The sequence below is a fragment of the Trachemys scripta genome, chromosome 1, assembly GCF_013100865.1.
Source record: "Trachemys scripta elegans isolate TJP31775 chromosome 1, CAS_Tse_1.0, whole genome shotgun sequence".
Lineage (NCBI taxonomy): Eukaryota > Metazoa > Chordata > Testudines > Emydidae > Trachemys > Trachemys scripta.
Window position 1 is genome coordinate 96,938,885 of NC_048298.1, and position 14,947 is coordinate 96,953,831.

Sequence of the window (14,947 nt, forward strand, 5' to 3'; positions counted from 1 at the left end):
GAAGTCATCTGGCACATTTCCACTAGTGATGATACACACTGGAATCAATGGTGGAGTGGTAAATAACGAGGACAGGGCAGTCATACAGAGCGATCTGGATCACTTGGTAAGCTTGCCCCATCCAAAAAGAATTCATTTCAATACAGCCAAAAGTCAATACATCTAGGTACAAGGAATGCAGGCCATATCTATAAAATGGGGACTGTATCCTTGAAAGCAGTGACTTTGAAAAGGATCTGGGCTCATAGTGGACAAGCAAATAAACCGTGTGATACTGTGGCAAAAAGGGCTAATGTGATCCTTGGATGCATAAACATGGGAGTTGGGAGTAGGAGGTGATTATTACCTTTTTAATACAGCATGGGTGAGACCGACACTGGAATACTGTGTCCAGGTCAAATATCCACATTTTAAAAAGGATGTTGAAAAACTGAAGAGGGGGAAGAAAAGAGCCACAAAGTGACTCTAGGGCTGGAGAAAATGCTTTACAGTGAGATTTAAACTGCTCGATCTGTTTTGCTTGTCAAAAGAAGATTGAGAGGTGACTTGATTACAGTGCATAAGTACCTTCACGTGGAGAAAATACCAGGTACTAAAGGGCTCTTTAATCTAGTGGAGACAGGTATAACAAGAACCAATGGCTGGAAGCTGAAGCCAGACAAATTCAAGTTAGAAATGGGGGGGGGGGGGGGGGAGATTCAAAAAGCAGGTAATTAATAATTAGAACAAATTACCAAGGGAAGTGGTGGATAGTTTTCAGCTCAAGACTAGATGCCATTTTGGAAGATGTGTTTGGCTAAAACACAAATTACTGGGCTCAACACGTGGATAACTGGGTGAAACGTAATGGCCTGTGGTATTTCAGGTCAAACTAGATGACCTCTTGGTACTTTCTGGCTTTAAACTATATTAATCTATGGAAGAGTTAAAAAAAATCGAAATTGGCTTTTTATCATATATGCAGTTGTTTTACATTTTGCATTTCACTCATCTTGGACCTACGAACAGCCTGTTCAGTTTCACTTTCTGCTTTTCCTTTGCTTAAAAACGTTGTTTGGGTTTTAATTTCATTTTCATTTAAACATTCTTTCTGTATTTGGCTTTGAGGTTTCTAGGTTTTTAAAAACAGAACTTAAATGTCAGGCCTAGAACCAGTTAACATTGCCCCTTTAAACCCTTAATGCAGAAAGTTCAATTTCATGGCACATATCCAACTGTCAGCAACAGACTATGCAGCAAACTGACAGATTTTGAAAATCTTCTAAGTATATTAAACATTATGTGGTTTAATCCTGCAGAGGGTAGTGAAACATTGGCAGGTATTCCTAAATTAGTATCATAATTTGTCTCTTTAATATCACCTCAGTAAATATTTAGCTGTTACATCTGTTGAGAACAATCTCTGGATACCAAGAACGGTCAAATCCGCAACAAATAGCCAATACGTTTATGTAGCAGCTATACGAAAACAGCATTTTCTGACCCCTCTGCCAGCTCTGCACATCCTTGACTATGTCAGTGTTTCTCAGATGGTAGACACTGTCACCAGCCCATTCCTACTGGGGAATAGGAAATGGAGCACAGCAGTGGGAACAGGACAGGCTCAGTAAGGAGAGATTCTTCTTACAGATTCTTATAAAGCAGGAATTGGATACAGCTATTTGAAAGCTCCCCAACCTTCCCTCGATGGTCCTGGGGTGATATCTTACATACAGGAGTGTAAGCAAACACCCACTCAGCCACTCTCTCCTCCTGGCTCCCAGAACTCTCAGCTGAGCCACAGGAGCACATGTAGCATGGGCCCACAGAGCCATCAACAAATCTTCTCCTCTAAACAGATGAGTAGGAGAAATTGGGAGGTGAAAAGTGAATGAGAAAGTTGATGGCTGGGTGGGAGAGAACAAAAATCAGGAGACAGAAAGTGGACAATAAAAGGCAGAGATATTAGCAACTGCATGCAGGAGAGCTTAGCAAGTATTTTCCTCTGATATTTGGTCTACCAAAGGGGACCACTAAGAACTCTGATACACGATATTTACAAGACAGTAAATAAAGTCCTGTTTAATGAAGACTGAAATTACATTTTCTAGACACAGTTTTGTTTAAGCACTATATATTTTTCATTTTTTACTACAAGTACATTTTTCATGACAACAGGATCCTGTTTGTGATTGCACAATCACTTGCTATGGAAATCATGCCAGAAAAAGAATTATAACTTCTACTGTAGAATGAACACCAAGAACAAAGGAAATCCTCAGAAACACAGATCCTGTTTTCATTCAAATGTCCTTGGTAATAAGCACAATTGTTTCTAAAAGGCATGTTATTCCCCAGAATTTTTTTTGTGAGGCATCATCATTTGTTTTAATCTTACCTCATTCTGAAGGAAGATGAACAAACAAATGGTTTATTCCATGCTAGCACTACCACTTTTTATATTATTCAATGGCAAACTAAAATTTACCATCAGAAACATGCAACAGAATGCTAGACCTTTAACATAAAATGACAGAGTCATGCTATATTTTCTCCTGTTGAAGTGTGTTTAGGTAAACTAGTTTATTTGGGCACTGAATCTGAAAATCTTTTAGCCTTCTCACACTGGGCTTACAGTGCTTGAAACAGCTTCAAGTGCAGAAACACAATAGTGAACAAATTGCACCTAATAGCTCTCTATTTGAAAAGATGAGTGAAGGAGGTTGGTTGTAATAGCTGTGCAGGCAAGAAGTTGTAATCTGCATACAAAAGTGACTCCCAGTACCGTTGAATGGGATGTAAATAGGATATCCTAACTGATGAATCCACTTGACAAGTAGAAAAACAAAAAACAAAAAAAACAGATTACAACTGCTTCAAAGCCAAGATGCACTCTTTACCTGTAAAAATGAAATAAATCTTCCCATCTGTATTTGGGAATCACCTTCCACCATGCTGGAATCTGTGGCTTGAAAGATAAACAAAAGCTTCACTGACTTTAGGAATATCAGACAAACCTATTCATTACACTGAAGCCTGGATGACAAACCAATTTTGTTTGACCTTTAATTAAAGCACACTGCTATAAAGCAATGTATTTCCAATGAATCCTTAACAAAGACTTGACTGTGCTTTGCTAAACAGAGAACATCTTCTTGTTCTGTATTTCTATAGGACCTAGTACCATGGGGTCCTGGTCCATGACTGGGGCTCCAGAGCACTAGCCTCAACATAAATAATAGGATGTTACAAAGTACCAAGTTTCCTGGAGCACCAGTTTAACATTGTGTCAGCATTTATATCTGTAAACACATTATTCTGGCAATTATAATTGGCCATAAAATCTCATTTGACAAAATCTGGCATACGGAGTTATTAAAAACTTAATGCGTAAGACTTTTATACAAGACCACTATGAATAACAATAGCTTTAATTTTAAAAATTAAATTGGGTAAGAAGTTAATCCACAATAGGGATTAAGAACCTGTGGTATTGTGGATTTAATTTGAAACCTTAGTATAGTGTGCACAATAATTGCTTTTCTAATGGCAGTCTGGAGGGGGCTTGTGCAAGTCCTTTGTTAAAAGAGCTGACTTCAGGTCCAGTGAAAGAAAATCTCAGCCGTTTTAAATTCTACCCCCTTTGCTTTAAGAAGATAGCCTTGAAAATCTACATCAATATAAACCAATCAATGGGGATGAAAGGCACAAGCAGCTAGGCTCCACTCTTCTGCAGTAGAAGGCTCTGAGATTCCTAAAGACTGTATCTTTCTCCAACACACACTTTTTAATGTACAAGTCATTCTGTTAAATTTGATGTGTACCCCAAATAAACATCTTGCTGACACCACCCCTAGGTCAGCCCTGTGCACAGTGATGTGATGGTGGAGGACAGGAATTTGTCACATCGGGAGAGGAGAACAGAATTTTTTTTTCCCCAGAGGCCAACTCAAAAATGCTCTGCCTCCTATTTTCAGACCCTGCCAAGACAGGGACCTAGCTAGCTGCTGCTCACCCAAGTAAGCCTACAATTGCTATGGCAGCTGCTACAAGAGGAACAGCTGGCTTTCATGCATCTAGAGGTGTTGGTTAGAGGACTGCGTTCCCATCCAGAGGTGTTGGTTAGAGGACTGCGTTCCCATCCATTCCCTGTTGCTGGCTTCTCCAGGAGGAAGAGGAGAAACAGCAGGACCAAACTGCTGTCACAGAATAAGCAGCTTACAGCTGCTGCAGCCCTCTTTTCTCCCTGCCAATGAGGCAGAACATTTCTGAGGGACACCTTTGTTACAGTTTGGCAGTATGTCACTATGATTCAAAAGGCTTTAAACATGTCTGGTAGAAGTCTGCTTTAAAAAGTTATCTGCAGTTAGAGAAATGATTAATCAAAAGAACCAAGACAGTCATATTTTACAGCGCACCTAGAATGTGCTAGACACAGTCCCAACCTCAAAGAATTTACACACTTCTATAATCCTGTCTATCCAAGGATTTCAAAAGGCTTTACAAAACTCTAATGAACTGAGCTTCACAAGGCTACTGTAAAAGAGGCATTATCTTCCCCATCTTTCTGATGGGAAAAACAGAAGTTTAGTGACTAGCTCTGAGGTCACACAGGAAGTCAGTAGCACAGTCAGGAGGAGAATTCCGATCTCCTAAGTCCTGTGCTTTAACCCCAAACACCGTGCTTAAAAGCAAGATGTCACTAGTAACCCCTTCATGTATGAGTTATCAGTTTTACGCTGTTAAAAAAAAAAAAAAAAAAGTAAACTTTCACCCAGAGGGAGATCTTATGACCTATCAATTGGGAAAAAAAAGCAGAGCCCTGCATTCTGTCTCTCTCTCTCTCTCTATATATATATATATACACACACCCACACACACAGGCATGAGGCACTATAACCCACCCCTTACTACTTTAAAAACAAGTGTCTATGTTAAAGTGTTACAATTTGGCTTACACTATCTTAAAATGCAGAAATTCAGAATTAAGTATAGGTAGGCCTCCAACCTTCAGTAGTATCATGGCCTTAAATCCATTGACACCAGTGGTTTTCATGCCAAGATAATGACTCAAGTGATTAACCAGCACTAATATGCCTATGTTTTGACAGCACAAGCAGTGTCAAACCCTGCTCACTTTACTCATGAGGTACTGAAGCCATTATGGCTCTTCATGAGTAAGGCAAGCAGGATTTGGTCCATTGTATATATTGTCACATGTTGTCTGAAGATATCTTGCAAAAATCTATGCATTGTGAGGAGGAGTTGGATACGAGTTTTAGGGCTAATTACTTATATTCAATATATAAACCTTGAAAAATAACTGCAATAGTACACAGGGCCGCCCAGAGGATTCAGGGGGCCTGGGGTCTTCAGTGGCAGGGAGCCCCCGCCGCTGAATTGCCGCCGAAGACCCGGCGCTTCGGCGGCGGGCCTCGGGGCGGAAGGACCCAAAGACCTGGAGTGGAAGAAGCTCCGGGGGCCCAGGCCCCACAAGAGTTTTCCGGGGCCCCCGGAGCAAGTGAAGGACCCCGCTCCAGGGGCCCTGAAAAACTCTCATGGGGGCCCCTGCGGGGCCCAGGGCAAATTGCCCCACTTGCCCCCCCCCCACCCCCGGTGGCCCTGATAGCACATGTGCTCACAAAGTAGTTTTTTAAAATACAAGACAGTGTGAACCTACATTTCAGCATTTAAAGGGAAGATGAAATCTTTTTTTTTTTTTTTTTTTAAAAGCCTCATGCTGCACTTTCTGAAAGAAACTGTCTCCCTCTCTTTGTATGCCTAGTGCCCTGCCCTCTCTCCAAATCCTTCCTTAAAAGCCAAAAGTGTTCAAACACTCTCTTGCCATCAGTCCCCATTTCCTGCCTCTCATATAAGCAGTCAACACATACATAAAGCAGAGACAAAATATCAAGGAAGTTCCCACTACTATACCAGTGCTTCACAGCAGATAATGGCTATTTCTGGCTAAAATCTTAATGATGTTTGATGTTAATTCAATGTAGTTACAAGACACTGATATGCAGGGCTTGTATTGTAACAGAGACCAGGAGTTCAGGTTTTCATCAATAGAAAAAATGTAGTAAAAGTACATTTCTAAGCCTATAACATAAGAGTGCAATTATTTTAATATAAGCAGCAGCAACAGCATAAGAAAACACTATTTGACACTATAAATGGAACTACTTACCTCCTTCTCCATAAAACAAGAGGCCATTATAAAATTTAGTTTCCGCCTACCAACAAAAGGAGAGATTTTTTCCAGATTAAAAAGGTATAAATACTCAATTTACAAAAATACATGGCTTTTGTTTGCAGGATTAGAAGCTAAAAAATGCCAAGATGTAAAATCTATATTTCAATTTGCCAAACTGTAAACATTTTATAACAGTAATAAAGACAGGCTGTAGGAATTACCTCATATTTTAACTTCTTGATTTCACAGCAAAGGGCAGCATACACAGTTATTACTTTGTTCAGAACCTAAACTCATCAAGGAAAAAAACAGAGTTACAAGTGTTGTATAAAAGTATAATAAATAAAAACATATTTGACACATTTTTCATGTTCAAAGCGCTCTACAAAAAAAAATATTTACAGATTTTACTACAGAGTAATTAAAAAATTCTAAATTTAAAGCATTTTACCTTGTTTTCTGTATTTATGAGCTCCAGCAGGGAAGACTGTTCATAGGGCAAAAGCTAAACATTAATTGAAAATAGAAATATTAGAAGACTTTCTTTAAAAAAGCATATGTTTAATTTCTAAAAGGAATCACCATTTATATGATTATATTAAGCAACTTAATTTTTTCAACCTAGTTCCAAATGCACTCAGTACCAAAAAGACACTAAGTATATGCTATGGCAGGCTACCATGGAGAAAATTTCCAGTTCTCATATTACATGGACTCATCAAGTCCTTTTTCATGAAGGTATGCAAGGGTAAGAGACAAATGAACTATGTGAAATGTATAACAATTATAGAAATATTAAAGCAAAAAGTTATGACTGCTATAAGACATCTACTGGGCCCAATTTTTAAATGGCTTCTAATTTTGTAATTACAAAAATGTGTGCATACCTATTTGTGCAGGCAGGGCATGTATTTGCATACATAAACACTTATTTTGGATTTGAAAGTCAGTCAAGAGCTTTTCTACCCCATTTGTGCATGCTAACACTGAGTCTGGATGCACAAGTTCAAAGTTTAACCCACTAAGGCTTCTGGGCAGGCACGTTCCCAGAAGGGGATAAAACTTAAGTTCTGTTTTTAAATAATGCCTGTAAATTCAACATAAAAAAAGAACTAACATTTTGTACTTCATGAAGGACAGGAAGTTTGTGACCAGAGAAATAACTGGCTTTAGAAGGAGGAGGACTATTGTGTGGGTTTTTTTGCCCTCCTTTAAAATGCAATCACTGAGGCTAGTGAGCCAAATGTAACCTAACCTGTATTTTAGTTGCAAATATATCTATGCATGGCTCAGTTTACACCACTGTGCTCAAATATTCTGTTCTTCTGTACGGAACAAGAATTGTACGCAAGAATTTGGTTCCCTGAACTGCTCAGAATGTAGGATTCTTTTAAGTTTCACTAAGCTCCAAAGGACAGAGAAAAAATAATGTGAAATGATATCTGACAATCAACAATGATTTGCTATTTTATGGTTAAAATGGGTTAGGGGAAATTTTTTTGGCACAACTTAAAAAACTGAACAAATAAAAGGGCACAATTGCATGGACCTTTTCCCTTCCAGGTTACAGGGAAAATATATATTAGTGACTGTCTCATTACAGTGCAAGCTTAGCCTCAAAAATATTTTTGTTTTAGCTCTTTAAAAATATCTTAATGCGCTAATATACTTTTAAATATTTTACCTGAAGGTAACTTTTCTAGAAAGATATTTGAAACAGTTTTCTGTAATTTGTAAGATTCAAAAAAGTTTATAGTTCTATTTGGGTCTATCAACAGAAGCATCACTTTAAATAAATCACAACTAAAAAAGGCTTCAGGTCCACTCCAGACAGAAGGCACAATGGCTACTGGCCCATAGAAGTGCCATGAACATCCGAGACTCTACAGACAGTGGTTACTAACTCTTCTAAAAGGTCTGAACAGGGTACAAGAAAGAGATGGTGTACACTTTTTCCAGCAGCTGTAGAATGCCAAATTAGACACCCTGCAAGCACCCTTTTCCCAAGAGTTTGTGTCTGACCAACACAATCGCCATCTACACTCCAAAGAGCCTAATTATCAATGATGGAGGGACAGGACTCATTTAGCACCCCAACATTCTAACATTATCAGAAAACAACCTGCCCTCAGTCATTTGGGGAAGAATACTCTAAAGCCTGAAACATGCAGGCAAAGCCTGGCTGACAATGACATTCCACTGATCAGAGATAAAGAGGCCGTTAGGCCAAGACCATATCCTCAGGGTGACTCTAATCGCTCATAAATGCAGTTTAGAAATCTGACTAGTAGAGTTCAAAAGCAGAGACCTTGCAATACCTTCAAACTCTCTTCCAACTATACAACTCATTTGCAAGCGAGAGATTTTTTGGCTTCCAGATTGGCACACCATGATACCAACAGCTTCAGCCTTATGGTTCTCATGCAGCCCAGGAGAGAATAAGTACTGTATTCTGAAATGAGAGCTCCATCTCTGAAGGCTTTTCATAGATGCTTGGTAACAGAACTATAAGCTATTGGACAATCACATTTCTCCATTTAATTTGACAGTTTTGTATTGATGGAATACGAGAATGTTTGCCCAGTAAATCTGATCATTCCAGAGATTCATTAGTAAAATCATAACTGAATTCCTCTGAAATGCATTATTCTAATTTGTAGAAGACGTAGATAATTCCAATATGCATTAAATATATACAGACCTTTAATGCTATAGGATCAAGATTGAAGTCCCAAACATCTCCAACTGAGTCATCCAATGCATCTTCTATTCTCCTCAGCTGAGAAGTATATTCCTCAAGAAATTTCCCATAATTCTTCAACTGTACTTCAGCATGAATTTCTAAGAGTAAATAGTAATATTTATGTAGTATCATAAAGTTAAAGTATTTTATAGGATACTCACTGAACTGCAATATCCTACAGATTATTTAAAGTAAGATCTAGTTTAATCCGTTATTTAGTTTACAACATTGTTTCCTGAAATCACTTTCAGTTAACAAGGTTGACACCAAGAAAATGCAAGTTTTTCCCTTGGTTTATAAACTCAAACATACCAATTTAAAGGGAAGTTATGTTATTTGCCAAGAGCAGCAAAACAGTTACGTTATTTTTTAGTTTATGCGTATTTTCAAGACTGACCTTAAACAAGCTAAACTACCAGAGATGTCAACTTTACAACATGAAGATACTAAGTAGATAGCATATACAGACAACTCAAATTATGACATCTTAAACTTAATATTGCACATTAGTTGAAAGAGAGATCCCTAACCAAACATCTATGGTAATATTATACCCTTGAGGCAATGAGTGTCTTATCACTTCTTAGAACTCACTGGTAACTGCATTAAAAATAGCTGTTCCTACCACTACCTCCTACTTTGATTGCAGGATTACGTTGTCTTAAGTCACCACCCAAAATTCTAACCATCTTCAAGCTAACTCTCCCTCTGTCAGAGCATTCTGCTCTACCACCACTCAGAAATTAGATGGCCAAATGAAGCATGGCAGCCCACTCACTGCCAAAAGTGGTGATATATTCAAGCAACATTCCATTGGGCAAATATCAAGAATATTTGTGTTAGTTGGTAAATTAAGTATGCAGGTCACTGATCTTTATAAGTGCTGCTGCCTGACTGCATGCTTCTGGCAATAAAGTGCGTGGTTGACTGGTCAGTTCATAACTCTGGTGTTCATAACTCTAAGGTTCTACTGTAGTTAAAATGCCCCAAAGAAATGGAATTCTTGTCCCAAATTGTTTACAGCCTAGATCAGTGGTTCTCAAACTTATTTGACTATACCCGCCTTTTTTCTATCTGTAGTAGTTTATGTCCCGACTCCTGCCACACAAATATTTATATACCAATCAAAAAAAAAAAAAATCAACATGCAACTCTCACTAACTATTAAAAACAGTAAGGCATCGATTTAAATAGAGCCAATGATTCATTGTAATAACAGCAAAAGCAAAACTGAGATTGTGGTCAATGCTTACAATTAAATGTACACACTGCATCATGGTTAAACACTGGAATAAACTGCCTAGGGAGGTTGTGGAATCTCCATCTCTGGAGATATTTAAGAGTAGGTTAGATAAATGTCTATCAGGGATGGTCTAGACAGTATTTGGTCCTGCCATGCGGGCAGGGGACTGGACTCGATGACCTCTCGAGGCCCCTTCCAGTCCTAGAATCTATGAATAGCAAATGGATTAACATACAGATGGCAACAACTTTGTATAATGCTATGCAAGCTTAACAGATATCCATCAAAATGCACAGTGCCATCTACAGTCAAATGCACAGTGCCATATGAGGACCTAATATGTCTGAAGGAATCAGTTTTGCTAGTTATTCATTGCTGTGGGTAAAATGTGTGCAGTAATTTTTTTTCCCCTGGGAGCCAGTGCAGAGAAAATACTTTGTAATTGGTGTTAATACCATTTATACTGTTCCACCACTGATGGGCAGCCTCCTGTAGAATAGAAAAATAGCTGTTCTATCTTGTCCCCATAAAAAACAATTAAGTGGACAAAAATATAAGCTCTGATGCAGCAAACACACATACAAAAATATTAAGCATACAAGCAGTCCCGTTGATTTCAATGAGACTACTAATGAGAATAAATTTAAGCACATAAATAGATGTGTTCAGGATCAGGACCAGAGTAGATTCAATTGATACAGAAGGAATTCTGTAGCTACCTCAGTATTTGAAAAAAATTCATTCACAAGAGGCAAGTAGGAAGCTTGCCACTTCGTGGTAGTGGGGCAGATACCCATTCGTTTCTATAGGATGTAAGCTTTAACTGAATATAAACATTTCCGGCTCTTATAATTGTGAAGGTAACTATCCAAAGGGCAAAAGTTAAAATGCCAGGCTAGATGCTTAGCCCCTGAAGCAGTTGATGTGTTACAATGTTATATACTAATCATCTCTCAATCACACCAACATCCAGGCTAGAACAATTTAGAAGTACCTGTCGTTGGCTGCCAAATTTAGAGATATGTTCAACCATTAAACTGGTAGAAGCTGTTTGCCAGCCAGTTATAGAAAGAGTTTGAAGTAATAAGGCAACTTTTGTTTGTAGCCTCTCATGTAGGTGCAAAGACAATATTTTCTTCACTTGGACAAGTTCACTCATTTGAGAAATTAACTGGCAGTACAGCAGAGAACGCAGTAAATCTTATTTTGTCATTTCCATGCACTGAACAAAAATCCTACTTCAGACGATGCAGATATTATACAGAAGGATAGGAAGTCAGTGCAGACACAACACTTTATAAACTGTACTCAGATTTGATTGATTCAATTTCCTTTCAGCCATTAAAAATGAAACCACTAAGATTTGGAGAATGCAAAACCTTACTCAACAGTGAAGATAATACAATTACAGAAATTTTATAAAGCAACGGAGAGTCCTGTGGCACCTTTAAGGCTAACAGATGTATTGGAGCGAAGTGGGCATTCAACCACAAAAGCTTATGCTCCAATACATCTGTTAATCTTAAAGGTGCCACAGGACTCTCTGTTGCTTTTTACAGATCCAGACTAACACGGCTACCCTTCTGATACTTGACTCTAATTGTATTAATATTCTTTAATAAGACAGACAGTACTTCTATACTGGGTATACATCATCCCATGAGGATTCATTAATGATAACTGCATTGTTATATATAGGCATGGAAAGATTAGATTTTTATTGGTAATATGTTGGTAAACCTGAATTTCACCGTACACACACAAACCAACAAACAGTATTTTCATCGATAATCAAAATTCACAGATAGGCCAAGTAAAAAGAATTCTTCTTGAGAACTTCTTAGATTTGATATAAGAATATTTACTTTGTTTATTTTGACATGTGATGTTGACAATTTCTATTTTAATGGTTATCCAGCCTTAACCTTTTGAATCTCAACATCTACTGTCATTATATAATTGTCGTCTAACCCTCCCACAATTTCCCGCAACAGTGAAAATTTATTTTTAATCACTTTTTGTTTCTGTTTAAACATCAATATTATCTGTCAAAATTGTAAGAAAATAAAAGCTGAATTTTGCCAAGCCTAGTTATATATGTGGCATCAATGCAACATTAAGAGCAGGTTAGACAAACACCTGTCAGGGATGGTCTAGATAATATTTAGTCCTGCCTTGAGTGCAGAGGACTGGACTAGAAGACCTCGAGGTCCCTTCCAGTCCTATACTTCTATGAGTCTATGATTCTACACCAGACTGATTTGGTCCCCCATTTCCTCTGTTTAAACAATTATAATACTTAATAGTTAGATGTAAGATTTAGTTGTAAAGTTAAATGAGACCAACTTTATTAAAAAAATCTTTCATATCGTGGATTTTTATCCAGCTTGCTTGGAATACAAGAAACTTCCTTTTAAAAACAGGCATACCCATTTTGTTTTCCTATCGCTTTGCTCATTGAGAAGTAAGCTGCTTGTCCTCTATCAAGCTGGTGTGAAAGAAGTACCTCATGTCAGAGGCTCTCAGCTCCGCACACCTGCTAATATCTGGGAAGCAATGATTAGGCACCATTTTATGAAAAGCTATACTTTAAACTTTCCTTTTTCGGTGCATACAATTGTTAGAAATCATAAATAAGTCAAGTCAGTTTTCATTGAAAGTAAATAAAATAAATGTGGCATGAACAGACAACCACTTGGGAAACTTATACTGTTTATGTGAAACAGCAGCTCATGACAGACATATTTGCTCAGTAATAACTGGTGTAATTAATTCAGCTTGACCATTCATTTTACAACACATGCACTCTCTGTTTAGAAAGTAAGTTGTCTACAAGGACAGAGAATTAATGGATTTTTGACAAGCACACAAGCAGGCTGACAAAGAGTTAAGCTTCATTTTAAAAAAAGTTGAAGTGAAATTGCAAGCGAATGCCCTACTTAGTTCCCTTTGAGCCACAGCAAAAACACATCACGGAACTAATTTATTCCAGCATGACTTATCCAGCTAATCAAGACAGCAACTGCAATGAAAGAGGCTTCACTGTTTCAGCAGGAAAAATCCCCAATTCATGCAAAATTCAGTGTTTCCCCATGTTTGATGCCCACCTCAGTGTTTGGGATATTTGCTAAAACCTCTCAAATGGGGGCCTGTGGAGGGAGGAGAAACAAAAGGAAGATGAACCTTTGAATCACAAATTGAATATGAGTCAACAATGTGATGCAATTATGAAGAAAGCTAATATTCTGAGGGGTATTATTAGGAGTGTGGTATGTAACACAAAAGAGCTACTTGTCTTGCTTTACTCAGGACTGGTGAGACCTCAGCTGGAGGACTGTGTCTAATTCTGGGTGCCACAGTTTGGGAAAGATGCAGACAAATCGGAGCGTCCAGACCAGAGCAACAAAAATGATAAAAGGTTTAAAAAAAACCTGATCTATGAGGAAAGGTCATGTTGAATCTTGAAAAATAGACCACTGAGGGGGGACCTGATAATTTTAAAATACCTTAAGGGATGTTGTTCAGAGGAAGTTGATCAATTGCTCTCCATAGCAACTGAAGCCAAAATAAGGAGTAAATTGCCTTACACTGCAGCAAGGGAGATCCAGGTTACATACCAGGAAAAACTTTCCGACTGAAGAGAAGCGAAGCTCTGGAACAGGTTTCCCAGGGAGGCGGTGGAATCCCCATCGCTGGCGGTTTGTAGGAACAGGTGGGGCAGACGCCAGCCAGCGATGGGCTAGGACAGGTTACCTGGCCCTGCCGCAGCACAGGGGGCTGGAGGTGGTGACCTTGCTACGATCGCAACCCCACCCTCAACCCAGGCAGCCGGACACGGACACTGAGCCCCCGACCGGCTCTGGGCAGGGCGGGGCCCGTGGCGCGCTGCCCCCCCCGGGGAGAGGCCCAGGGCTGGGCCGGTCGCTCGCTCCCCGGCCCCGCCGGCAGGGCAGGACACACGCGCGCCAGGCAGCCGGACAGGGACACTGAGCCCCCGACCGGCTCTGGGCAGGGCGGGGCCCGTGGCGCGTTGCCCCCAGGGGAGAGGGCCAGGGCTGGGCCGGTCGCTCGCTCCCCGGCCCCGCCGGTAGGGCAGGGCACACGCGCGCCAGGGAGGCGCTGGGGCACCGGGTGCGACCGTCCCCCATCGCGCGCTGGCCCTTTGACTCCTGCCCGCGCCCCGCTGCTGACGGGAGGGGCCCGGGGCCCGGCTCTCGCCCCCGCCCCCCGCTTACTCTGCGAGCCGTCGTCGAAGCGGTCGAAGTCCCAGTCCGGGGAGAGGGTCTCCAGCGCCATGGCAGCAGCGCCCGGGCTCCGACACGGGACTTCCGGCAGCGCGCGCGCGCTGCACGCCGGGAAATGGAGTGCGGCGGGGCGTGCGGCGGCGGCCGCAGGGCTGGAGCCGCCAGAGGACCCCGGGCACGGCCCGGAACGGCCGGCGCAGCAGCGCCCCCTCCTGGGGCAGCCGCGGGAACTGCAGCAGCCGCCACCGCCACAGCTCGGCCGGAGCCCGCCCACTTCCCGGTTCACCAATATGGGCAAGCCGGGGCCGGTACACCTGGCACTAGTTGGGGGTCAGGAGCCTTGGATGCTATTCCCGGTTCTGACACTGAGCTCCTGGGTGACCGTGGGCAGGTGACGTCGCCCCTCCGTGCCTCAGTTTCTGCACCCGGTGTCTATCTTGTCTACTTACATTGTAAGTCAAAAAGAAGAACAGGAGTACTTGTGGCACCTTAGAGACTAACAAATTTATTAGAGCATAAGCTTTCGTGGACTACAGCCCACT

General features: G+C 40.6%; 1 protein-coding gene across 2 annotated transcripts in view; it reads right to left on the reverse strand.

Moving 5' to 3' along the window:
* WASHC4 (WASH complex subunit 4) overlaps positions 1-14,481 on the reverse strand; it is a 57,675-nt gene extending 43,194 nt beyond the window's left edge. For both annotated transcript variants that reach the window (XM_034778363.1, XM_034778372.1), the window contains exons 1-6: positions 14,397-14,481; positions 8,877-9,016; positions 6,627-6,680; positions 6,397-6,462; positions 6,170-6,215; positions 2,880-2,947 (exon numbers count right to left, since the gene is read on the reverse strand). In XM_034778363.1, coding sequence (XP_034634254.1) covers positions 2,880-2,947; positions 6,170-6,215; positions 6,397-6,462; positions 6,627-6,680; positions 8,877-9,016; positions 14,397-14,457 — 435 coding nt within the window. In that variant the 5' untranslated portion in view covers positions 14,458-14,481. The remainder of the gene's footprint in view (positions 1-2,879; positions 2,948-6,169; positions 6,216-6,396; positions 6,463-6,626; positions 6,681-8,876; positions 9,017-14,396) is intronic.
* Positions 14,482-14,947: the final 466 nt, after the last annotated feature.